Source organism: Coenobita brevimanus, chromosome 95 (assembly GCF_032717465.1).
Source record: "Coenobita brevimanus isolate Jiangsu-jjx chromosome 95, ASM3271746v2, whole genome shotgun sequence".
Classification (NCBI taxonomy): domain Eukaryota; kingdom Metazoa; phylum Arthropoda; class Malacostraca; order Decapoda; family Coenobitidae; genus Coenobita; species Coenobita brevimanus.
The window spans coordinates 27,983,802-28,009,581 of record NC_137048.1 but is presented as its reverse complement, the minus strand read 5'-3'; the positions used below and the strand labels follow the sequence as shown (position 1 = coordinate 28,009,581).

The following is a 25,780-nucleotide window of genomic DNA, read 5'->3' as shown; positions in this document are numbered from 1 at the left end:
CTCATATTTCTTAGTATCAACAAATATAACACTAATTTCCTGAAAATTCAAAGAACTTATGAATAAAGGATTTCACACAGTATGAAGAGATTTTTAACCCCTGTAACTGCACAGTATAATATAGATCATATAAACTGATCTACTATGTCATGAAAAAGTGCAGTCTTCTGGAGCCACAATACCACAAGATTCAACCCTCTGATCTTGCAGTACAGTACACTGAACCAATGAACACAATACAGTACTGTACAGTACATGAATATCACCCATAACACCACTGACTAAACATACCTAAGCTTACATTTAAAGAACACATACTGGAAATGGATTAGCAAATAAATAAATATACAAATGTATCTTATGCAGTAACTACAATGAAAATGTACACCAATTTCATCCTTATGAAAATGAGCATCCTGCTATACAATGAAGTGCCACAAAATTTTAAAACAAGTATCTTTATATCTCAACCACACAACCTGTTCTGAAAACACACATTAATGCTTAACACCCTCCACTTTCAAAACCTGAAATGTGCTCAATATCAATAATTACGTACAGTACTCTAAGAGAAAAGTACTACTATCATGGTTTCCTTACCTTCTATGTACCCTTGTATAAAAATAACATTATTCCTATGCATAAAATCTCTCACCTATCAGGTATTAAGTTACAAGGTTGGCCTAGCCAAATGTAAGACCCCTTTTATGGTAAACAGTATTAAAAAATTTACAGTGTTAAGCCAAAAACATACTCTGGCAAACTTCACAAGTATTTTTTCAGAAAACATACAAGTCTTTAAAACTACCATTGCACTTTTGAAGTCTATAGATATATGAGCACCAAATGTTTTGTGATTGTGCTTGTGTTCACTTCACAGGGACTATAGCTGTGCCTTTTCAACCTTCTGTTTTAATAAACTGGATATGTAATGCTTTGCAGTTATAAATTTTTTCAGTATTATATTCACAGAGGACATATTATTCATTTCTGTAAATCATATCATTAATCATCTTAATTATATCCAGTAGGCTATCCTGACTGGAACACGTCACTTCCTAAAGGAAGCCAATGTCTGTAATCATCTTGCAAAACTGGGACTAATTTGCTTGAATATCAATTTTTTACTACTGTATTGTACTGCTCTCTACAGCACGTCCATGAAAATCAGTGTTTCAGTGGGGATTCCCATAAAAAATTCAAATATCATATCACAAAATGTTCTGTGGATCATTTATTTTCTTAATGTCAGGTTTACAAGCAACAGTTCAGTCCCTTTACCTGGCACACAATTCAATTTGACAATAAATATGCACTGACCAGTTTAACTGATATAATTTTTCCACTGGAAACTGATCACATTATTTTTCACTTAACTAATACACTGTCTTCATTTTTTCTTACTTCCCTTGGTTCTTTATAATATAAGTAACTGAACCTGAGAATATGCTGACAAGCACTACATGTTAGCCCGTCGTGACTGATTTGTCAACACCAGTTCCTACATCTCGACTGTTGTTGTTGTTGTTTTTGTGATTATTGTTGTTGTTTGCTGGTTGATCCTTATTAGCATCATTTGCAAGGGACTGCCATTGTCGTCTGTTTTCACGGACCCCTTCTAGTAAGGGTAACAATTCTGGATTTAGGTCAGCAAAGGCCTGAAATCAATAGAGATAAAATTCCATTATTCCAACATGAACATTCCATATACAACTGTGTTTACATAAGTCTATCCTCATTACAAGACAGAGATGTGCTCAAAAATATTACAACTTATCACAGCGACTGTTACTATAAACTGGATGAAACTGACAATGAGCATTACAACTAGCAATGGAGGGTTGATAAGACAATTTTTATTACTTTACCATGAAATAAATACTGTTTAGCAAAAAAGTGTATAAAAAAAAGGCAACACATACAGAACACACTGTAAGGATGATTGGGGTAAGCTCCATAACAGTTAAGGATTGGATCTATGTTGATACAATATAATTAAGCCAATGATAACCTGAGATTTCTCACATAATTTCCAGAACACCCTATATAGACCTCTATATTCTGCTGTCAATAGCCTAAGATTTCTCACACAACTTTCAGAACACCCTATACAGACCCCTATATTCTACTGTCTCATGCAAAGCCTGTATTGGAAAAAAAATGTTTATGTTTTAAGCTACAGTAGATACAGAGGTATACATCCTGCTGGTGGTAGTGGTCAGAGTGCCCCTGCTGGAGTGACTGTCTAGACATGCACATGGGCTTGATCCCCAAGAGGTGACTGGAGGGTATCCATCCATCCATCCATCCATCCATCATCCAATCCAACATTGCCCCATGAGGAGCGTAGAAGTCCGGAGCTAGGCAGTTGGTCCCAACATTTAAGATGAGAGTGACCAGCCTCACTCATCCCTGAGTGGCACATCATAAGCAATCAACCCCAACCATCCCTTGGATATAAACCTTCACCGGCTCAATCCGACTGGAGTACAATAATTACTCACTAAACCACCAGGTGCCAAAATTTGGTTATATGGTTACCACCCAGCACAGTAAATGGTTTCCTGGTGTACAGGAAACCATTTGGCTTGTCACTCAGTGTACAGCAGAGTCACCCACAGGGAGAAGGAAGAGGAAAGAATGAAGGAAAGAAAGACAGAAAAGGGAGTGTAAAGTTACCCATAGGCAGAAGGACAAGGAAAGAATGAAGGAAAGGAAGACAGAAGAGGATGGAAGGAAAGAAGGATGGAGGAGAGGAAAGGGCAGACACCTGACAGCCGCACTACATCGAGTGAGTGGATGGTGAGCACCCCCAACTACCACAAACTGGAGGTTATCAATTATGTAATAACATTAAGAGAAGTGGGTTGGTCATCTACCCTTACATCTACTGGACTAAGGTTAGGCCATCCCTAGGGCCCTAAACCTCATAGGGGGTAATATGGGCTTGGAATTTACTTTTTTAAAATCTTATACTCTGTTGTCTCATGCAAACACTGTATTGGTAAAACTGTTTTTGACCTATGCCTATTTTGTTCTTGGGTCATTTGAAACTGTTTTAACAGAGAAATGCTCACATCATCATACCACTAGGCAAAAAGAATGTGTAAAGCAAGAATACTGAACAGTACATTGTTTGAAAAGATTTACTTTGCACATGGTTACTAAAGAGAACCTAACCATTCTTTAGCAATGATACTGCTTAACCCCTTTAGTCTGATGACATACTTTATATCCGATGACTGTTACCATACATAGTTTCATTCAGCTATGAAAAAACTTTTAAAACTGGAACTACTGTGTACTGCCTTTATTAATCCCTTCACTACTAGAGACTACCCAAAGATGCATAAAGTCATCAGAAGCTATAAAGAAAGTAAGAATAAACTAACAAATGTTATCAAACTGAAGTGTTAATAATTAGTACAGTACTTTGCTGCAGTCTCACCTCATAGACTGGCATGCAGATGGAGTCAATGAAGCACACCTGCATTATGGGTAATTTGTCCTTCTTCTCACGATTCATCATATCCTGAAAAATGATTATGACTTTAGTAACAATTTCATATATAGTGTTGTCATCAAGGTCCAAGCAGTTGACATAGTGTACTTTAAAACAATGCAAGTCTGTTAACTCATCACTGGGAATGCTGACAGTTCTTCCTCTTATGTACAGTACGTACAGTACTTTCTGTTTCCCTGTTTTCTGGGTCCTGTTTCACCTCATTCTTAGGTGTGAAAAAGACATGATGATGATGATGATGATGATGATCTTAATCCATGAGCCAATAGCAGTAATTTCTAAACAGCACATTTAGGAAATAAGTGAATGGCTACCAGTGATTCTGGGTGGCTTTACATAGCTCTGCACAGCTACCCACTTGCTACGTACAGCTGCCACACAAACATTATTCTATTTAATGTTAAAGACAGACACTGTACATTTATTAACAACTTACAATTGGAGTAATTTTCAGCTCTTCTTTCTCAATATCCCCTTGCTCAAAGAATTCACCAGCCACAAGTTCAGCAACCTGAAATCAATACACAATGTTAACCCTCTCATGATCACATAATTTTATTCAGCTACAGAGAGAGCCATAGGAACTTGAAAAAATTAATCCTGTCACCACTAACCTCTCACAATAATATCAACTCATGCATTTTATTCCAGCTTATGCAACATTATTTTATTCAGCTTAGGCTAAGGCATAAGAACCTGAGAGACAAATGACTACAATGTTCCCACATATAATGGCACAGTAGGCAAAATAAGCATCAGTCAAAGGTTTGGTGACAACATCATGCAGTTGAGCCATCCATGTAGCTATTAACCCTTCAGCACACGAAGATGCGATCTGCCTTCTTTGGATTTGTCCTGGTCAAAACATGAAGACAAGAAGATGTGAATCGCGTTCTAAAGCAGAAAAATATTCGCCAAAAAATAAATACTTGGCCGATTAGCATCAAATGTACGTCCTTGCAGGCCAGTCTAACATCCAAAGTAAGCACTTAGCAACCCTGGTGGCCCTGGTGTGGGGCAGAACGAATAGGTATTCCACAGTCTCTCATCCCAGCCAGAAGGAAGGGTTGGGCTCCGTCCCTTATCCCTTTCAACTTCCTTCATTTTCCCTGTCCTGCCCGAGGCAGAAGCCACAAGTGAAATATCATTATTGCATAGTGTTTGTGAATCTATTGTGAAGTGACTGTGTCTATGGAACATATACATATATATATATTGATCGTAAAGCACTTGGGCCCGTTATCAGCCATTAGGCCATGGCAGGAGTCGTGTTTGCTATAGCGGGGTTTGCTACTCTGCATCACCCTGCCCCAAATGATGAAAGTATTTTACCTGTATAGTGGAGCATGTGTTTATATAGTGTGATAGATATAGTACCTGGAATCATTGTGATAGTGGTATATGGTGTATGGTTTAGTGTGAAATGTACGTTCGTACAGAAATATACTGTGTGCATTGTCTTGGTTACCGTAAATACAGCAGAAGAATGAGAGGCATCAAATACGCCAAACGGCCACATAGTTGAATTAAATGCATTGCACCATGCTCAGACAGTGATAGATTATGCACGGTTTTGTGTGAAATATAAGTAAACAGTGCAGTGAGTGTTCGCAGAGAAATGTATTGTGTGCATTGCCTGAGTTCGAGCAAACATAGCGGAAGGATAAGAGGCATCAATACGCCACACAGCCACATACTTGAAGGAATGTACTGCACTGTTCTCAGACAGTGATAGATTACATATGGTTCTGTGTGAAATATACGTATACAGTGAAACAAATGTTCGTAAAGAAATATATTGAGTGCACTGCCTGAGCTAGCACAAACAGTGGAGGGATGAGAGGCATCAAATATGCCACACAGCCACATACATTGAATGAAATGTATTGAACCATTCTCAGGCAGTGATAGATTATGTATAGTTTTGTGTGAAATATTACGTATGGTTCTGTGTGAAATATACGTATACAGTGAAGCAAATGTCCGTAAAGAAATATATTGAGTGCATTGCCTGAGCTAGCGCAAACAGCGGAGGGATGAGAGGCATCAAATATGCCACACAGCCACATACATTGAATGAAATGTATTGCACCATGCTCAGGCAGTGATAGATTATGTATAGTTTTGTGTGAAATACTGTACATGTATATAATGTAGCGAATGTTTGTAGAGAAATGTATTGAATCATTTGCATAGTGTTGGTCTCGATAAAAGGTGTTGCGTGACAGTGAATGAAATGAGTTTTATGCAATTTACTTGGAAACTATGAGGCACATGAAAAATCTGAAAACACCATAAGAAAGCTCATGAAACCCTTCATAAGCTGATGAAATAAAAATATAACATCTGCGAGAAAACCTCTTTGCTACAGCACTGTGAACAAAAAATCACTTCCCTGTAGGTATGTACTATAGTTTTAGTTTTTGGCTATTCTCTAAAAAACTAAATATTGTAGCAAGAAGCCACTAACACTTTCAGAAAGCTGATGAAATTCTCTTTCTAAACATATAATAACAATCAGAGGTATGTGGGAAAACATTCTAGCTATGATGTCGGGAAATGAGACTGATGTTCCAGAATGTTTATTCACACCAGCCTTATGTACTTCTATTTGTGCTTTTCTGTATTCTTTTTCTGCTTATCTGCTAGAACAAACATCGGAAAATAAGATGATATAGTTTTTACAGCAATATATTTATCTTTGGGTGGCAATAATAAGGCGAGAATACATGTTCTCACAGGCATGTGAAGGGGCTGGCAGGGGGGGGGGGGAATAAAATCGTGATCCAGAAAATTATCAAAACTTACCATGCGTGGAAGGGTTAAGAAAACACTCTAGTTAAATTTCACTGCCAGTAGTATAGAATCTTCAGAATTAATTGGAAAGGCAGCTGTTCCTCTGATTACAATATAATACGACAAGCAAATGTTTGCCAACTATCACCTGCCCAGCATTTAATCCTGTAGTCCACATTCCTATCTGAGAGGTTACGTTCTCTTAAGTAAAATGCCAGCCTCCTTACTCACTGCATCTACAATGTTACAATAAAAGATAATTAATTCCTTTAATTCAATGCCATCTTTTATAACTTCATTTCTGCTACCTTTCAATGACTATACTGTACTGTACTAAAAACTATGGGAGACCTCCTGCAGTGGTCAAGAAATTAATGAATACAATATTTTTTTATGATAAGTCCACAGACAACTATATTAAAAAAAATCATTGTACTGTTCCACTTAAAAAGGTGCCAATAAAGCTGATTTTACCAGTTCACAGTACCAACTGCAAGAAGATGCAGTGATATTTTGCAACACAATCCTGGCTCCTGATACGCCTAAGGAATACCTGTACTGTATTCTGGAACATAATGGTATAATCATCAATCCTCTGAGGTACTACAATGACAGTAAAGTGTGGCTACAAGCTTTGTAACTAGCCACATAATCATCACTCTTACTTAGGAAACTCAGCCGCAAGAAATAGAATCAAAATCCAAGCTGAAATTCACTTTCTGCTACAATACTTATTATATACCTCAGATTTCTTTTTTCCAAACAGTTTTTAGCAATAACTAGGAAGTAATAAACAAGTTTTGGCAGTTGGTTCCAGTCCAAAGAAACCATCAGAAGTAATAAGGCAACCTTAATAGGGGATTCCTTAAGAGGAGGCACAGGATCATTTTTATATGTATGTATGTAAAGATAATGGTAGGTGGGGGCGCTCACCATCCACTCACTCGATGTAGTGCTGCTCTCGTGTGTCTGCCCTATCCTCTCTTCCCTCCTCTTTTCCCTCCTTCCTCTTCTGTCTTTCTTTCCCTCATTCTTTCCTCCTCCTTCTGTCTATGGGTAACTTGACACCAAGTGACAAGGCAAATGGTTTCCTGTACACCAGGACATCATTTACTATGCTGGGTGGTAACTATATAACCAAATTATGTTGCTTGGTGGTTTAGTGGGTAATTAAGGCACTCCAGTCACACTGAGCCAGTGTAGGTTTATATCCAAGGGATGGTTGGGGTTAATTATTCACATAATGCCACTCAGGGATGGGTGAGGTTAGTCACTCTCATCTTAAATGTCAGGATCCACTTGCCTAGCCCCAGGCTCCTACAAACCTCAGGAGGCAACACTGGATTAGGTGATGACTGAATGATGTATGTACTGTACATGTGTAGGTATGTATGTTTGTATATATGTATATATGACTGTAAGTATGTATGTATGAATCATAACAGGGACTTATTAAACTCCACTGACCTTTTTCTGTGTTGGCCAAGGCTTGGTGATGGCTGCTATGTCACAAATAGTCATCATCATTCCTCGGAGCTGTTCTCGCATCTCCTCCTTGTTCAGGTCATGATCTTTGGACTTCACCAATGAAAAGAATCCACCACGTTTTCTGCATGAGGGATATTGTGAAGTAAGTACCACAGTACGTGACAGTCTGTCAGGCATATTATATTTCATTATTTTTACTTCTATTGTTAAGTAAGGTTAGATAATGATGATGATGATGATGATGACGAAGATGATGATGATGATGATGATGATGATGATGATGATGATGATGACGATGACGATGACGATGACGACGATGATGATGATGATGTTGATATAGCCTTCATTTGTCCTTTCAGTACTAGAGGTTTTGTATGAATACAATTACCTGTTGGCAGCATGAAAAAATATATAGGTACAAAATGTCATCAGACTGAACAGAATTATAAAAATACATTACATTACTAAAAATTACAATTCTGGTGTGCTTTATGATTATTTTCAGTTCTTCCTTAAGGTCATTTCCACATGACTCAGTGCCACACATCACCAGAGATGTCAAACTGATTCTATATTTTCTTGTGTGCTTGAGACATAGACTGTATGATTTGTAAACCAGGGAACATTTACTTCATTGAGTGGTAACCATATAACATGAATGCATGCCTGGTGGTCTAGTGATTTAAAGTACTCAAGCTGGATGAGACCCACAAGGAATTAATGTCTGAGCAGTGATTGGGGTTTACTGTTAATAATGCTATTCAGTGATGGGCAACTGATTACTCTTGCCTTTACTGTCTGGACTACATAGGACAACTCTGGGCCTACATCATTCAACTCTCCAAATCTTGGCTCCATCTCACAGGCTTAACTATCTATGGATATTTTGGAAGGCTATTTTTCTTCTGAAATGCATTATACCCACCTGAAATACACTGCCAAGTCTGTAGCAAGGATTGCATCTTCAAGGACTGAGATAACCCTAGAATACTCATCAGGAGTGCAGTTGCTGAGGATCTGGTTGCCTGCAGAGTTGAGAATCATCACACTCTGGTCAAAGTGATGATGCTCCATGGTTGAAGTTGTGTACAGCTGGGCTAAAGGTGATGATGCCCTGAGAGTGAGGAATGCACATGGATACAATAAGGTACACCATAAATTAATGTTAAAATGCAAGCCTGTAACGGAGTACTTGATTTACTAGGTATTTTTCTTGTTCTAGGTACTTTTCTTGTTCTTTGAATTAGAGTGAGAGAGAGAGAGAGAGAGAGAGAATCAATAACTATGTTGGAAACAGTCTTGCATTAGTGCTGATAGTGGCTACAAAAACGTATATCGAGTCTTGGTATGTTTGGGGGATACTAACCCATTCAGTAACATGACATATTCACTTCATTCAGCCTAGGAAGGACCTCTCAAATTGCTGGATTTAGAAACAATCTTCACTAACCTCTTCAAAACAATAATGTTTCACAAATTTCACTTCAGCTACTGCCAGATTATTTTGACTGATTTAAGGCTGACCCTTTAAATAAAGAAGTAAAAGGAGACAAAAGAATTATTGTATATGGCACTGACTCTTATGAAAACATACTGTCAAATATGAAAATGGAAAAATCTTAAAATTTTCTGTCAGAAACCACTAGTTTCTACCAAATGTAATAATTTTGTTCTCTTGGTATTCATGACAACTTAGTCATGTTACTGTGACAGTTCTGCTATTTTTTACACCTCATATAGCATACATCAGGAAAGTTATCGCAGTACTGTATGTGGATATAATCATGGGTGCCACTTCAATGAGAAATACTGTATGGATTCATATTAACAAGAATGCATGACTCAACTTCATATTCATATAACTGAACGTATTTATCACTCACTTGATTTGGAAAGAGTTGTTAGTGCCTCTGTGGTCAAGGTCATGGCAAAGGCAGGCCACCAAAAGTGCCAGACACTCTAGCTCCCCGAGGACCTTCCACCACTGGGTTGTCTGTTGGTATATGTCCATACATTAAAAGAAACTGTTCATTCTTCACAGACATCACTCTTTGTCACCACACTCAGCCATATGTAAAAAGAAACAAAGTTTAAGCTAAGATTCACATTATTATCAGCACTGTATTATTAAACCCCTGTGATTTTTCTTCCCAGGAGTAATTAACTAAGTTTGGTGCTTGCTTAAATTTCTACTCTATACTATGGATTTGATGATTTGGTTTGCTTACTGCTTCTGTTCCACCTCCGAACTGTGTTTTCAACACTTCTACCTTTCCTTCTGCCCAATATGCAGTACTGCAATTAACTAACAGGCTGTTCCAAATGATCTCCGCTACTGCTGTATTAGCATGATGACATACTGCCTATATTAATGGTACAAGAGATGAAAAATAATTTGAAAGGTCAGAGAACTATTAAAAAAAAAATCAATGACACACAAAAGAGGGAAACCTATAAAAGAATCAGAAATTAAAATGCCTCCAGAAGGAAAGGTGGCTGGTGCTATGAAAGCCTTGATTAGGAGTAACTAAATTACTAGAGAGCTTGCAAGAGGACAACAATTGGTGCATTAGTATCATCACTGTATGGAAGAAGACACTGATATGGCAGGCATACATATATAAAGGGTCATGCAAGAGAGCAGAGGAAACAAATAAAATGAAGAATATATGCAGATTCAATAAAGTAAATACTGTAGACTACAAATACTGGTATACTTAAAAAGACGTACAATACTGTATGTTCAAAGACCAGAGGGCAGAAGTAAGAGCTCTTAAGTAGTATGGCCATATAGAAAAAAAGATATATCTGTGATAAGGAAAAAGTTTATGTAATTGATTAAAAAGGTATGAGATGAAAGAATCTGCCTCAGGGAATCACAAAGCAAGCTACCTTCTAAAGTAGATTATATAACGACATGATTACCGTAATGATTGCAAACATCATTTGTGCAACATTGAATGCATGCCGCCAGTTGTGGTAGGTAACATTGCGGTAGTTTTTCTTGACACTCAGAAGCCACCGACACAAAACTTCATACTCTATGTGGAATCGCCCAATCAGATCCAAGTCCAGGAACATCCTCAGACAAGCCTGCAACACAGTACAAAACTTTACAATTCAGGGAGGTATTTCAAATCATCATAACTTTTTCCACATAGGCTTACTGGTACTAAAATTGTGGAAGAACATTAAATTAGCTTTGCAAGTAGCAATGTACTTTAGCAGCATTTGTAACAACTGCTTGGGATTGAACAGTGAAATGAAAGCAGGGGAAAATGACATACTGGGGACTTCCTGTACTATCATCATTCATAATAGAGAAATCATAACAGAAGTGTGATACATAATTACTGTATAATGTTGCATACCATGTAAAGTACCAAAAAAGACTCGCATTTTAATGCCTGTAATATGAAGTCCACAATAATTTCTCCTAGTTGCTAGTGTATTTACATTATAAATTTTGTACAATATCTGAAAAGAACATTACTATTGACACGTGAATAAACTATTACCTTTAAGCTTCCATCATCATCAAGACTGAAGTCATCAAACTTGAAGTCATATAATCTGAATGCCTGTGCTGAAGGTATTTTCATTTTCTGAAAGCGAAATGAAATTTTTGTAAGCTAAACTCTTAATCCACATTAAACAGCTAGTACATTAACATGTGTCAAGCACTAATTATTATTCACATATTACTGATAGATTATTGACATTTCAAAGATGGGCTTCAGAAGTAAAATAGGTATCCAACTGCCCATTACAGCTACAGTATAAACATCAATTTTATTAACACTATGCCAAAGCTTAAATCAAACAGAGCTTCAATACCATTAGTCTAACAGCCTCTTCCTTTGGTGCTGCGGCATGGTAACTCAGCACCTCCAGTGTCACCTTCTGCTTGGCCATGGCTGTCACTGCCTTCTCATACCTGGTCAACATCATTACACTATTAGTAAGTAGAGTACTTGATAACAAGTCTATCAAATGTCTGGCATGTCATGAATATTTGCATTCTTTAAATCTGTGAATCATTAACATTTTGATCTTATCCCCCTCCCACCTAAGGATGGGGGTAGTTTTCGTTTCTGTTTCATTTTTGTTTTCGTTTTTGAAGGCTCCTACATGCTTGCATGCATCAGCCTTGGTCTTGTAATGACAGCTCTCCATGCTGCTCAATCTCTGGCAGCTTCCCTGTTTAGTCTCTTAATCCTGAGGTCACACTCAATGACATCATCCCAGGTCTTTTTTCGGTCTACCTCTCACTACCCTACCCCCAACATTAACTCTTCTCACTTTCTTCGCCCAATTATCATCCCCCATTCTCTCTACATGCCCAAACCACCTTAATCTACCTCTTCTCATCACAACAATACTCTCCAGCCCCATCCTACCTCTCAACTCTTCCATCATAAACCTAGCCCCCCCCCAGACCTTGCACTCAAGGACGTACTGCACATTCGCCTAATCATTGCCATTTTTGTACTTCCATGCCTGTGAATATCCTCTTTCTTTACTGCCCAGGTCTCAGTGCCATATTATTACAGTCCTAACACATGTCGCATACCAAGATCCCTTAGCACGGAGGGAGAGCCCTCTCAATGTCTGGAGAAGACACAGCTCTCTGAACTTCTTCCAACCACTCTTCACTCTAGCCACAGAGCTAGCTCCTGCCCCACCTCCAGCTAGTAACATGTCTCCCAAATAACAAAGCTCTTCCACACACTCAAGAGACTCACTAGAAAGTTCAATTCTCTCATGTCTGGCAATATCTCCCCAACACAATGCACACATGAAATCAACATTATCTCAGTCTACCTCTAATTCCACTATATTTTTATGCACCCATTTATCACGAACACTGTGCAAGATGGAATTACAGTACTTCCCATGCCCTTGTGAAAAATTGCACATGGTCACTCTCCCTCTTCTTTGACAGTACTGCCACCAGCCCTAGATACTATCACTCTAGTTTTATCTGCATTTACTCTTATGCACTTGTGCCCCATACCAGCTCTCCACTTCCTAAATCTTTTCTCCGCTTCCCTTTCTTTCTCTGCAACCAACACAAATCATCAGTATACAACATCTCCCACGGGAGTCCATTTCTCATGTCATGTGAGAGGGCTTCAAGTACCATGATAAACATCAAGGTGATCAAGACTGACCTTTGATGCACACCAACATTCATGGAAAACTCATCACTCAAATCTCTGTTCACCTTTACATGGGTGTGAGCACTCACATACATGGCCGTAATGACCCTCACCAGTCACTCCTCGATCCCAAGCTTTCTCGTTGCCCACCTCACCACCTCTCTAGGGACTCTGTTAGCTTATTAAACAATCCATCCATCCATCCATCATCCAATCCTACTTCGCTCCATGAGAAGCGTAGAAGCCCAGGGCTAGGCAAGATGGTCCTGACATTTAAGATGAGAGTGACCAGCCTCACTCATCCCTGAATGGCATCACATGAGCAATAATCCCCAACCATCCCTTGGATATAAACCTTCACCGGCTCAATCCGATTGGAGCGCCTTAATTACCCACTAAACCAACAGGCACCATAATTTGGTTATATGGTTACCACCCAGCATAGTAAATGGTTTCCTGGTGTACAGGAAACCATTTGGCTTGTCACTCAGGGTAGAGTCACCCACAGGCAGAAGGAAGAGGAAAGAATGAAGGAACGAATGACAGAAGGGGGAGTGTAGAGTCACCCGTACGCAGCAGGAAGAGGAAAGAATGAAGGAAAGAAAGACAGAAGAGGATGGAAGGAAAGAAGGACGGAGGAGAGGAAAGGGCAGACATCTGAGAGCGGCACTACATCAAGTGAGTGGGGACTCTATTAGCTTATTAAACAATATCACTGCTAATTTTGTTCAATTGACAGCTATGATCATGATGGACAAGTATATATATATATATGAATGCAGTTCATGGAAAGAGGCCAGATCACTCACTCCAGACCAGGACTTGACCCTGTGATTATCTGAGATGTCTTTAAGTGGCTGATGGGGTGGCCACCTTCGACTCACTTGCTGTAGTGCTACCATAAAGTTACTCTACACTTAGCGATTAGCCAAATGTTTTCCTGAAGGGGCATGGGCTATATTTTGGGTGAGTATAAAAAGTACTGACCAATTTTCATGAAAATTTAATACAACACAAAACGGAAACCATAAATTTTATTTGTATATGAGCATATTTAGCACTGGTAGTTTAAAAATGATCATACTGCTGAATACTTCTTAGCTTTGGCAATTTAAGTTTAGGTAAAAATTTCATGTGATTTTACCCATTAATTTTTTTCCGATCTTTCTTTTTCATATATCAACTTCAAACTTTCTACATACGTAAATAGGTTTCTTAAATGTGTTGTATTAAATTTTCATGAAAATTGGTCAGTAATTTTTATACTTACCCAAAATATAACCCACTGCCCCACACAATTTATTATGTTGGGTGGTAACCACATTAACAAATGGATCCCAGATGGAATACTGGGCTACGCCACTTCACCTGGATGTGTCTTTTGTGAGTCTAAATCCTAGGGGTGGCTGGGGCTAACTGCTAATGTAATGCCACTCAACCCTACGTGTCAAGTGGGGTTGGTGGAGGATTAGTGCCCCTCCCCGTAAAACAATTAACTCTAAGCCCTTGGCCACCCCGTCTGGGATACATGGCATCTGGCAATGAATGAATGAATGAAAATCCTAGGGGTGGCTGGGGCTAACTGCTAATGTAATGCCACTCAAGAGCAAGTGAAGAGTGACCCCACCTCCAAATTTTTGGACTAAGCAACCTATCCCTGGGTCCCTATGCTTCTGATGAGGCAATAAGGACTGGACAACACGTGGATGCACGGCATTTCATGCTGTTACTGAAGTTTAGATTTTTATCCACTGGCCTGATTATAAATCTCCTGTCTCATAAGATACTTACATGATAGTGCCCTCTATATCACTTCTCCATTTTATGCCAGGTCCATTTAAGTTTAACTGACTTATGACAACATTTTACAATGCTCAGCAATGCATAGCACTTTTACAGAAATCAAGTATGAATGTAATTTTACTTACATGTGGGTATTGTGGATTCCCATTCCACAAAAGATGGCAAATGCTTCAAGGAAGTTCTCATCATTGGTTGTGAATGGAAGGTTGTCAAACTTATTGATAAGCTGTACAACACCAACAATCTTCCCTGCAGTGTTTTTAATTGGCATACACAGGATAGATTTGTGGCAGAATCCTGTAAGCTCATCCACTGACTTGTCAAACTTAGGGTCTTGATAAGCATCGACAATACACACAGTCTGTCGGAAAATATTTACCAAAATATAGAAAAATACTCAGCAACTTGGAAAATATTTTTTGACTACTGTACAACACTGTTGGCAAACACTGATAGTCATTGCAAACTGTATAAATCTGATTCAAAAAATGATGTCAATTTGTATAACATACCTCCCAGGCATGAAATTATATGTATGAATCTATTTTTACTTCTATCTATCTATCTATCTATCTATCTATAGCCCGACGCCCTAATCCCGCAAAGGGTGGCCACAGACAGAACGCCTCCAAGTCACTCTGTCACCCACCATTTGACTATCCTCCCTCCAACTCACCCCCCCCTCCCTCATATACCTCTCAACTCCATCCCTCCACCTCATCCTCGGTCTACCCCTCCCTCTCCTTCCCTCCACCTCACCTACATACACCTTCTTAGTCAGTCTTTCATTCTCCATTCTCTTCACATGTCCAAACCACCTCAGTGTATTTCTCCTAATCTTCTCAACCACATCCACATCCACCCCACAACGTTCCTTCACTTCTTCATTAGTCAACCTGTCCCTCCACGTCACTCCACATGCTCCTCTCAAGTAACTCATTTCCACTGCTCTCACTCTTGACTTGTTCCCCTCTTGCAAGGTCCACGCCTCGCTTCCACACGTCAGGGTAGGGATCACAATACAGTACTATCGTGCAGTGACTTCTTAACTTCCATACTCACCTCCCTATTTCTCATCACTGCTTTCAGTGTACCAACAACCTTCCTTCCCTGCTGTACCCTTTCATGCACTTCATCCCCCAAAGTTCCATCCTTACTCATCACACTACCCAAGTACTTGAATGCAATCACATTCTCCATATCTGCTTTATATAAAACTACTTCTTAATCCCTAGAATCAGGGTGACATTCTTTTTTTTAATTTACTATTGTTGCTTTCAAATCATTTAATTCACCCTACAATAGATCTGTATTGTTAAAAGGAGGAATGAAGACTGTACCCTTCCAGTTCAAAAAGTCTACCTCAAATCAAAGGAAAAACATCAGGGGATGGCATGAGTAAACTAAAAAGGACACCAAAGTACTGAATGGCTTATAATAAACTCACCTCTCCTGTTGTGGCTACATGGCCTGTGATTCCAATGTTGATAGGAAATCGTGACTCAAATGGACTAGTACGGTTTTCTGCATCATCACCCTGCAGATCTTTAACTTCCAAGTCAAATACCCGTGAAAAAGTTCCCTGAGATGCCTCATGCACTAACAAGACCTGAAAAACAAAATAAAAAAATACAGTATCAGCAATCATTCGCATCCTGGTTCACTTCGACTGCAAAGGGTGTATTGTACAGCAGTGCTATTACAATGGTTGAAAGTAAATGTTATGCAGGAAGATAACCATTATTTCAGAGCAACACTAAAGTGCTGAAAGAAAAACAGATGAAATTACTGGTCTGACTTACATCACATTCACCAATACCAAGAGTAGCTAAATCTTTTAAAGGGAACTCATGAGAGCTACTGGAAAGCCCAAAAGCGAAGGCAAAGTGAAAAAAAGGCTGTGTAAGAACAAACAAAAAAAATAAATAAATAAATAAATAACAGTAACACAGTAATTAGAATATGGGTTCAAGAGAAAGGAAGATGTGAAAGTTGAAGGATGCAACAGGAGTGAAGAAACGGTAAAAGAAGGATTGAGATTCATGACAAGATTATGACAATAAAATCATTAAAACATAAGATGACAGAATTATGGGAAAATTAGGGGAGACACAGGGGAAGAATGGAGAAATGAATCTTAAAAATACTTGAGAATAATATCACGTAATGTTAGGTTGGAAGAATGATAAGATTAATACAAGGGGAGAATTTGGAGAGACACGAAAGCATGAAGGAGAAATGAAATTAAACAAAAACTAGGAAGAAAATTTTAAGTGAAATATAAATTAGGAAAACAATGAAAAACAAAAGGAAGCAAGGAAGAACACAGCATTTTACCTGGACACGTTCACACTGCAGAAGACTCTGGGTGTGGGTCATGATGCGGTACACTATCTGCTCTATTGTGCTCTGCTCCTCAAATATAATCCTTGCCAAGTCTAGCAGTACCTACAAGGGCAATGGTTATTACATCACAGAGCAGCAACTGACTTGTATAACTGTAAGCAGGGTACAGTATAAAAACAATTATTTTGGTTTCTTATCTCTACATAACAACATACCATGGACTGACAGCTACTTCAGCACCAATAGCATCTTACACTATCATAGCAGTAAAGTACAGCTACCTAAACACGTACTGCAATAATTATTTAAAAAAAAAAAAATCCCTTTACAGTACAGTAAAGTAGTACTTAATGTAAACAAGTTGCAAAGAACCAATGCAACAAAGGTTTTCTTCTCGAATTTTACAGCATATTTTTAAAAACAATGTACAGTACAGTACAATATCTCATGCACTACTCTAATACAACTCTGTTATAATTTTTTAAATTCATGAAAGCTTACTTGGTTCCTTTTGACTTCCAACTGTGACCGTTCATACAGCTGGGCATTCTTAAGGCCAATACCACAGAACTGAAGGTAGGACTCGAAAACTTTCTCATCATTCACTGTGAACACTTGGCCTTCATGCTTGTTGATAACCTGTGATGTGAAGGGAAGCTTCAGGTAAGGAAGTACTGTGTTCCTACAAAGCTTTGAAAACAGTATCTGTGATAAATGACACTAATAACACGTTTCTAAATCAGTGAACAATGAGTTTACTGTAGTGCTTGGTGGCAACCTGAATGGATTTTCCAGAAGACAGAGTTAATGATTTCACAGAATCCACAGTGGTTGTGGTTAGAGCATCAGAAACACTCAAGAAGAAAGGATTCTGGGCTGCCTAAGACACAGTAATGTGCAACTCTAGGTTTAAGAGGAGGGACAGTTGACTGCTAATGGAGTTGGGAGAAAATCTATCCTCTTTACAACCTGCAATGTATGGGCCCATAAAAATTGTGGTTACATTAGATGTACATTAGTCTGCATGGTTATTACTGTAGTAACTTTCAATGTGCAATATGAAGGGATATCTAGGTTGTGGAAAAAGTGTCAACTGGGGAGACAGCTACATGGAAAGTGTGGAGTTTTGTTACCACAGGCATATGAGGTGGGAGGAGAAGCAGATGCTAGCTTCAGTGCTAGAGTCAGAAGTGGATGCAAGAAATATTGAGAACTGTTGTCTCTGACAACAGAGGTGGTCATCCACTGTGTCATGGGTACCTTCTATAGTCATGTGAGAGAAGAGTTGAATTGAATGGCATGTCATGGATTGTCACTGATGAGGATACATGCAGCTTGAATTGAAATGCATAGACGGAGAATGTTGAGATGGAAGAGTAGCGTATCACTGAATGATAGAACTAAGAACATCATGCTGCAAGAGGGATTTGGTATACGAAATATCAAAGATGATGCAAACCAGTCAGATAAAATGGTCTGAACATGATGGGAGGAAGAAGGAAGATGATTGGCTAAGTAAGGTCATAGATGTGAATGTGGAGGGATGAGTACCCAAAGGCAGACCAAGAAAAATGTGGGGTGAAGTCCAGCATGAAAACAACTGGGCTACGGGGACTTAAAAGAAAATGGCTCAAGACAGCAGCACATGGAGGGTTGTCATCAGATAAAAGGACTACACATAATAGCATGGTCAATGGTCTCTATATATAATGTAACATAATATAAACAAACCCAGACTGTATACACATCAAAATGAATAGTAAAGTACAGTACTGTATATTTGAAATTCTAACCTTTGAGAATGGTCCTTAAAGTATTATAAAGTATCTTTGACTAAGATTACACTGTAACTCTTGCATCCCTCACCTGAGCAACCCCAATAACCTCGCCAGAGCTGTCCTTTATAGGCATACACAGCATGGAGCGAGTCTTGTACCCTGTCATGCCATCGATTTCACGGTTGAAGCGCTCATCCTGCAGAAGAAGGCAGCGGCTTTAGATTAATGCATGTTAAATACATATAGGTCATTCAGGCAGACAATTTCTGCCAAGCTACAATCTTTCAAACCTGGCAAACCTTGCTTGTGGGTTGAGTGAGCTTATGATCAAATCACTGCCACCCCTTGTCCTGTAGTACTGTGCAACACAAAAATCCATCGAAGTCAATACACAACATAGAACTCCCCCTATTACATGCCAAACAAAATCTGCCATTCATTCCAAAGCCAGGCAAATGTGGACACGCTCTGAGAGGGGTTGGTCTGATAACATGAAAAGAGGCTTGAACTTTTCACTTGGATGATGTAGTTTTCATTGTATTCTTGTTATCTCCAAACAATTATATTCTGTTTAGTTGATTTTATGAATTGTAAGGGGTTAGCTAATATCACCATTAACTCATTCACCACAAGAGGTGTCCTTTAAGAAAAAAAAAAAGGGATTTGTGGGTTATAAAGATGAAAAGAAATACAAAATATGATATAATACAACAAATCAAAGATGTACAAAGCACTGAAATTAGCAAAGGTTAAATGTTTGTAAGCATCACAGACTCTGGAAACTGGTATGACTTTCAGCATCATTTTAACTTACACTGAGCAAATGTAATTATGTAAAGTACACTATAAAACTTTCATTTTCATCCAGCCACAGCAAAATATACCCAGTAAGCTCAATTTAAGTAATGCACACACTCGCTGTCATCAGGTAAACGTATCACCACCACCAGCACCTCGGGTCATTAACTGGGCCTCAGCTAAAGCACGGTACGGCACAGCTTTTATCCTGATGAGGTGGGTGGTGTAAGTGACAACCCTGCTGATGGATTGTCTGCCACGAGTCTGAAATGGTGCCTTTGCAACACTCTCTGAAACTGGCCTTATATTTACATACTTTCTAAAGCTTAACAAATGCCTTTGCAACTATCTCAGACCTGAACCTTTTTTATGTTGCACATAAGGTTCTTTGTTTATACTCTGGTCTTCACTCATGCTGCTACCATATAATTAAACACCAAACCAGAGTGAATATTAAACACACACACACACACACACACAATTTTGAAAACTGTGAACATCTATGTAGTGTGGCTTATCCTGCAAACAGGGAAAGATTCATATTAAAAACAGATCTTGGTCCCAAGCTGCAATTCTAAGATGGCTCCCCCTACTGATGGCTGTGCTCCAGGGAAATACAAGAAAGAATAATGGTGAAAAATTAGGAAGTTTGTGTGCCATTGAAGACTGATTTACATAAGCACTCTCCTGAATACCTCTCATGTGCATGCATTTCACGGAAGGTGGAACTGTAGCATTAATCCATACCAGCACATTAAAAAAAAAGAAAAAAAAAAATTACATGACAATTCATGGACAACAAATATGGAGAACACATTATGAAAAGCAGAAATCAGTGTCATGTAGTAGTGTTAAGTTGGGGTATGAAATGAAAGAAGCAGAATAAGGAGTGACTCTGAACATAAATACCCATTAAAGAACAGTTAATCCTCTTAGCATCAGAAAAACTCTCGAATTCAATTTTAGGTATTGACTGATGATTTCATACACTAAATGTGCATAATTAAAGTATCCTGGGTGTTAGAGTTGTTACAGTTAACTGATCTAGTATTCTATTTCAGCTGATGACTGGCCATTTTTTCAGCTGAGTCAGAGACACACACACACACACACACACACATTTAAGGCCCAGCAGGTAATAAAGCACCTGACTTGCCATTACTTGAACTCTCTCATCAGGTAATGGGAAATCAGTAGAGCATTCTCTTGACCGGAAAATGTAATCTAATAATGGCCTGCTAAGAGGGGGTTGGGGGAAATGCCATTATGTGGGATAAAAGCCTCCCTCAGTGGGCTTGCCCTTGGGGGAAATTTTGCTTCTCAATCCTTTTTTAATACGAATATGATTTTTACCTTTTCATTATTTTGATTTTAATACACTGTATATATATATATATATATATATATATATATATATATATATATATATATATATACACATATACCAAAAAAGGGAGATTTAAGTGTGTGTGGAAATTGAAGAGGGATAACTTTGACACCTGTAGTTGCAAAAGTCTTTTCCAAAACCTTGTTGAACAAAATAGAGCTAGTACTGTAACTGATAAAATTTTAAGAGAAGAACAAGCAGGATTTAGAAAGGGTCGAGGTTGTAATGATCAGATTTTTATTGTAAGGCATCTAATGCAACAGGCTAATGAGATGAAAATGCCACTTAGTATGTGTTTTGTGGACTTTGAAAAGGTGTTTGATAGTATTTCACATGGACCTATGTTGAAAATTATGAGATTCTATGGTATACCAGAAAAGTTTGTAAATATTATTAGAAGCATGCATGAAGGTACTTTCTGTAAGGTAATGGTGGGTGGTTCTTTAAGTGATCCATTTGAGGTTAGGTCAGGAGTGATTCAAGGAGGAGTTCTTTCACCTGTACTGTTTGTTTTGGTTATGGATTATGTTATGAGAAAGGTTGTAAGGAGAACGGGTGCAGGAATTAACTGGAAAGAAAATAAGAGGATGATGGATTTGGACTACGCTGATGATATTGTACTGATTTGTGGAAGTATTTACGAGATGCAGAGGGTGCTTGATTGTCTGGGGGAGGAAGGAGAAAAAGTGGGATTGGTAATAAATTGTGGAAAGACTGAAATTATTAATACAAAAGTGGAGAACCAAATTGACTCTGTAATTGGGCATAATGTGGTGAAGAATGTAGAAAATTTTAAATATCTGGGAACGATTGTATCATCTAATGGATCATTAAACAATGAAATTGAGGTGAGGATTAGACAGGGTTGGCGAGCTGTTGGAATGCTGAAATTTGTTTGGAATAATAATATGCTTTCGGTAATACTAAAGTGAAAATTTACAAGTCAATGGTTAGACCAATTTTAATTTATAGGCATGAGACATGGTACAGTACAAATGCAACAGATCAGAAAGTATTAGGATTTAAGAACAAAATACTGAGAAGGATTCTTGGGGTAATGTGGCAAGACAGAGTTACAAATGAAAGAGTAAGGGATATTACGAAAATGGAACCAGTTGGTGAATATCTGAGACTGTCTCACTGGAAATGGCTGGGGCACATATATAGAAATGAAGGCAGTTTAATACAGGATGTGCCAGAGTGGGCTGCTAGAGGAAGAAGAGGCAGAGGTAGGCCGAAAGAAACCTGGTTGAGGACAATGAAAAGAGAAGCAGGAGAGGAGTGGTGGTGGAACCTGAAGGAGATGGCAAGAGACAAATATTGGTGGAGAGAGTTCATCGAGGCACTATGCGTCCCGTGGGATGCCACAGGAAATGACTGATATATATATATATATATATATATATATATATATATATATATATTTGTTGCTTTTGGTGGGTGATTCGTCTGTGGCCACCCCTACCTGGATTAAACCTAGTGTCTGACTATAGACATACATACATACATCCACACATACATACAGTACTGTAAATATTGTACATACACAGACAGATAGATAAGATAGACTGACAGACAGACAGATGAACAGATAGAGATTTTTTCAGGCAATTCTTGCTACATCTACACAATTTTTTTTTTCTTGGGAGTTTTTTTCTGCTTTTGAGCCTATCTACTGTTATACAAGAGGTACGATTTAAATTTTGCTACCTCCAGACAATTTTACTCTGCATAGGGAAGATCTCTAGTAGTGTTGGGGGTTAATGAAGAAGTAGTGATGGTGGTTACTGAAGGGTGATTTTTTAATACCTTCCATCCAACTCTCTCTCTCTTTCTCTCTCATAATCTGGCAAGCACTAGACGATTTCATGCAAATCTCTCTCTATCTCTCTCTTAATCTGGCAAGCACTAGACGATTTCATAGAACTTCAGGGAAATCTCTGGCAGTAAAGGTATTAAATTAGGGTATACAACACCTTTGTATTTTTAAAAATCTCCCTTACATTACATATAATCAAGATACCAAAAACACACTGAAAAAAATGACTGAAAGGAATAAAACTATACTGTATAATCAATCAAATCAATCAATCAATTGCCAGACGCCATAATCCCGTAAGGGGTGGCCATTGACTTTGAGTTATTTGTTTTACGGGGAGGGGCACTAACCCTCCACCAACCCACTTGTTGACACGTAGGGAGCACATATGGTTTGGTTATATGGTTACCACCCAGCGTTGTAAATGGTTTCTTGGCTTACAGGAAACCATTTGGCTAGTCGCTCAATGTAAAGCCACCTGTAAAGGAAAGAAAAGCAATAAGAAGAGACTGGAAAGATGGGAGAAACAGGAAGAGATAATACTGGCTTTAAATGTTAATCTCTTTACTGAAATTTTTTTTTCTTTTTCTCCACCCCCCCCCCCATTTTTGAACCACCAGACGATTTTTCTTAATTAAAAAAACTGGTAGGTGAGTTAGAGAGCAAGGAAGAGGTGTTTATTGGCTGCTGCACTTATACCCCCGTGACAAGAGGACACCACTGCAGATTTGATGGATGAGAGTGCATGAGCCAGCAGATTACACACACACACACACACACCAAACCTGCTCCCTTGACTGCTGCCTGTCTTCACTCAGAAATTTAATAAGCCCCACCTTATTATATCCAAATACACTCTATCTTATTATTGCCAAATATGCTACACATTATCATCCCCAAATATCCCAATGCTTAGTATGTCCAAAAAATTTTATATGCATGATCTTTTGCTTGTCATGATGAAACTCTGAGGAATTTTGAAGATTCTGAAGATAATTTTTTATATTTCTTCACCCAGTTTTGATTGCTTTGAACACTATACGATACACGTGAAAATCAAATACATTATACTTAATTATGACACAAAAATAAAATAATGCATGATCTTTGTCTGTCCTTGTGAAGCTCCAACAGGAGGGTCTCGAGGGTGATTTTTCAGTATTTCCTTGTGATTAGTGATGCTGGCTACGAAATGCCGGCCTGTTAGCGCCAGGGTTCAAATCCTGGTCTGGGCAGCTGGCGCCACCCCACTCAGGTATGCATCCATCCTATGTGGCTTGGCAGGTAAAACGAGCACTTTGGGTAACAATTAGGGGAGGTAACTGTGGTAACCTGGATGATGTAATGGCCTCTCTCTCTCTCTCTCTCTCTCTCTCTCCCACACATACACACACACACACACACACACACACACACACACACCTGGCTGAAGAGAAATTAGAGACAGGAGTAACATAGCTTCTTCTGCCCTAACGTTAACCTTTTTGTCTTGATTAAAAAACATGAAAGATTTATGTAATGCAACACCTTATTATACCCAAAGGGACTGAAGTTAATTATGACCAGAGATTTGTATGTTTATGATCTCTGCTTGTTCATGTGAGAGAGAGAGAGAGAGAGAGAGAGGAGTCTGAAGGTGATTACTGACCCGCTCATAGTCAGTCATCTCTAGCACTCTATTCAGGCAAAACCGAGTTATAGGAGCCCCAGATTGCCATTAACTTTTTTTCTGATTGGGACAGCTCTTGCATTGTACTCCATCTAATGGCCAACTTTTTATTTACTATACTTATTCATTTATTTATTTTTCAGTGGGTGGCGAAGCCAACGCGTGTTCTTATTTCAGTCTAGTTTTGACTGCATGAAAGACACTGCCCACTATCTGTAATATTTGTGACTCACCGCAAATGGATGACGTGATGATACCAAGGCTGTACAAACAGTGATGATATAAAGGGTATATAAAGACGACAGTGATGATACGACTGTAAAAAGATGACGGTGACGATATCAAGAGATTATCATCCTGTATAGTTACAACTCAGCATAATTAATGATTACCTCAGTCACTGGAAATGGTATGGTTTGCCACTTGGGGCAGTCACCTAAAGACAGCTCTACATCTAGTGAGTGGATGGTAAGCGTCTGCATCAACCTATTTAAAACCAGAATTATGCAGAAACACAAGAAAGTACCAAGATAATATCATGGCAAAGTTCGACTAATTACAGGTGGATTGAAAACTGGCAGGTGCAATTTATATTCAGATACCGTAGTAGCGAGTGATGCTTGTGGGAAATCATTCTTTATAGCGACATCCAGTCTGTCATATACTAACTCCCATCACACATATCACTCACACACTCTCTCTCTCTTGCACTCTTTTTCCTCTCTAAAACGCTCTCTCTCTCTCTCTCTCTCTCTCTCTCTCTCAATCCTGACCTACCACTTGCTCCCTCGCTTATCGCAATGGCCACCAAAGATAAGATAACATAAAAGCCAGCTGTCTCAACATCTCGTCCCAACTGCAGACATTTCTAAACATTACTTCCTCTCCGGTGGCGTAGTGGTTTGCGTGCGCCGGTCGGAGTTGCAGTATGGCACACAGGTTCGATCTTCAAGAAGTGACTGGAGTTTTTGATTATGTAGTAGTAGTACAGAAGTAGTAGTAGTAGTCGTAGTAGCAGTAGTAGTAGTAATGGTGGTGATGGTAGTAGTAGTTGTAGTAGTAGTAGTAGTAGTAGTATTGGTGGTGTGAGAGAGAGAGAGAGAGAGAGAGAGAGAGAGAGTGTTATAGCAGTAGTAGTAGTAGTAGTAATGGTGGTGGTGGTGAGAGAGAGAGAGAGAGAGTTATCGTACTGAAGGGATGCGTCTACTGTC

General features: G+C 38.7%; 1 protein-coding gene across 1 annotated transcript in view; it reads right to left on the bottom strand.

Moving 5' to 3' along the window:
- Nucleotides 1–1,390: 1,390 nt before the first annotated feature.
- The window catches only part of LOC145413161 (dual 3',5'-cyclic-AMP and -GMP phosphodiesterase 11-like), a 58,945-nt gene continuing 34,555 nt past the window's right edge, over nucleotides 1,391–25,780 (bottom strand). The window contains exons 7-20 of the mRNA XM_080282886.1: nucleotides 18,985–19,092; nucleotides 17,620–17,757; nucleotides 17,110–17,220; nucleotides 16,220–16,381; nucleotides 14,898–15,133; nucleotides 11,645–11,744; nucleotides 11,326–11,412; nucleotides 10,733–10,900; nucleotides 9,691–9,800; nucleotides 8,733–8,921; nucleotides 7,787–7,928; nucleotides 3,960–4,034; nucleotides 3,449–3,532; nucleotides 1,391–1,658 (exon numbers count right to left, since the gene is read on the bottom strand). Of these exons, the coding sequence (XP_080139012.1) occupies nucleotides 1,467–1,658; nucleotides 3,449–3,532; nucleotides 3,960–4,034; nucleotides 7,787–7,928; nucleotides 8,733–8,921; nucleotides 9,691–9,800; nucleotides 10,733–10,900; nucleotides 11,326–11,412; nucleotides 11,645–11,744; nucleotides 14,898–15,133; nucleotides 16,220–16,381; nucleotides 17,110–17,220; nucleotides 17,620–17,757; nucleotides 18,985–19,092 (1,902 nt within the window). The 3' untranslated portion in view covers nucleotides 1,391–1,466. The remainder of the gene's footprint in view (nucleotides 1,659–3,448; nucleotides 3,533–3,959; nucleotides 4,035–7,786; nucleotides 7,929–8,732; nucleotides 8,922–9,690; nucleotides 9,801–10,732; nucleotides 10,901–11,325; nucleotides 11,413–11,644; nucleotides 11,745–14,897; nucleotides 15,134–16,219; nucleotides 16,382–17,109; nucleotides 17,221–17,619; nucleotides 17,758–18,984; nucleotides 19,093–25,780) is intronic.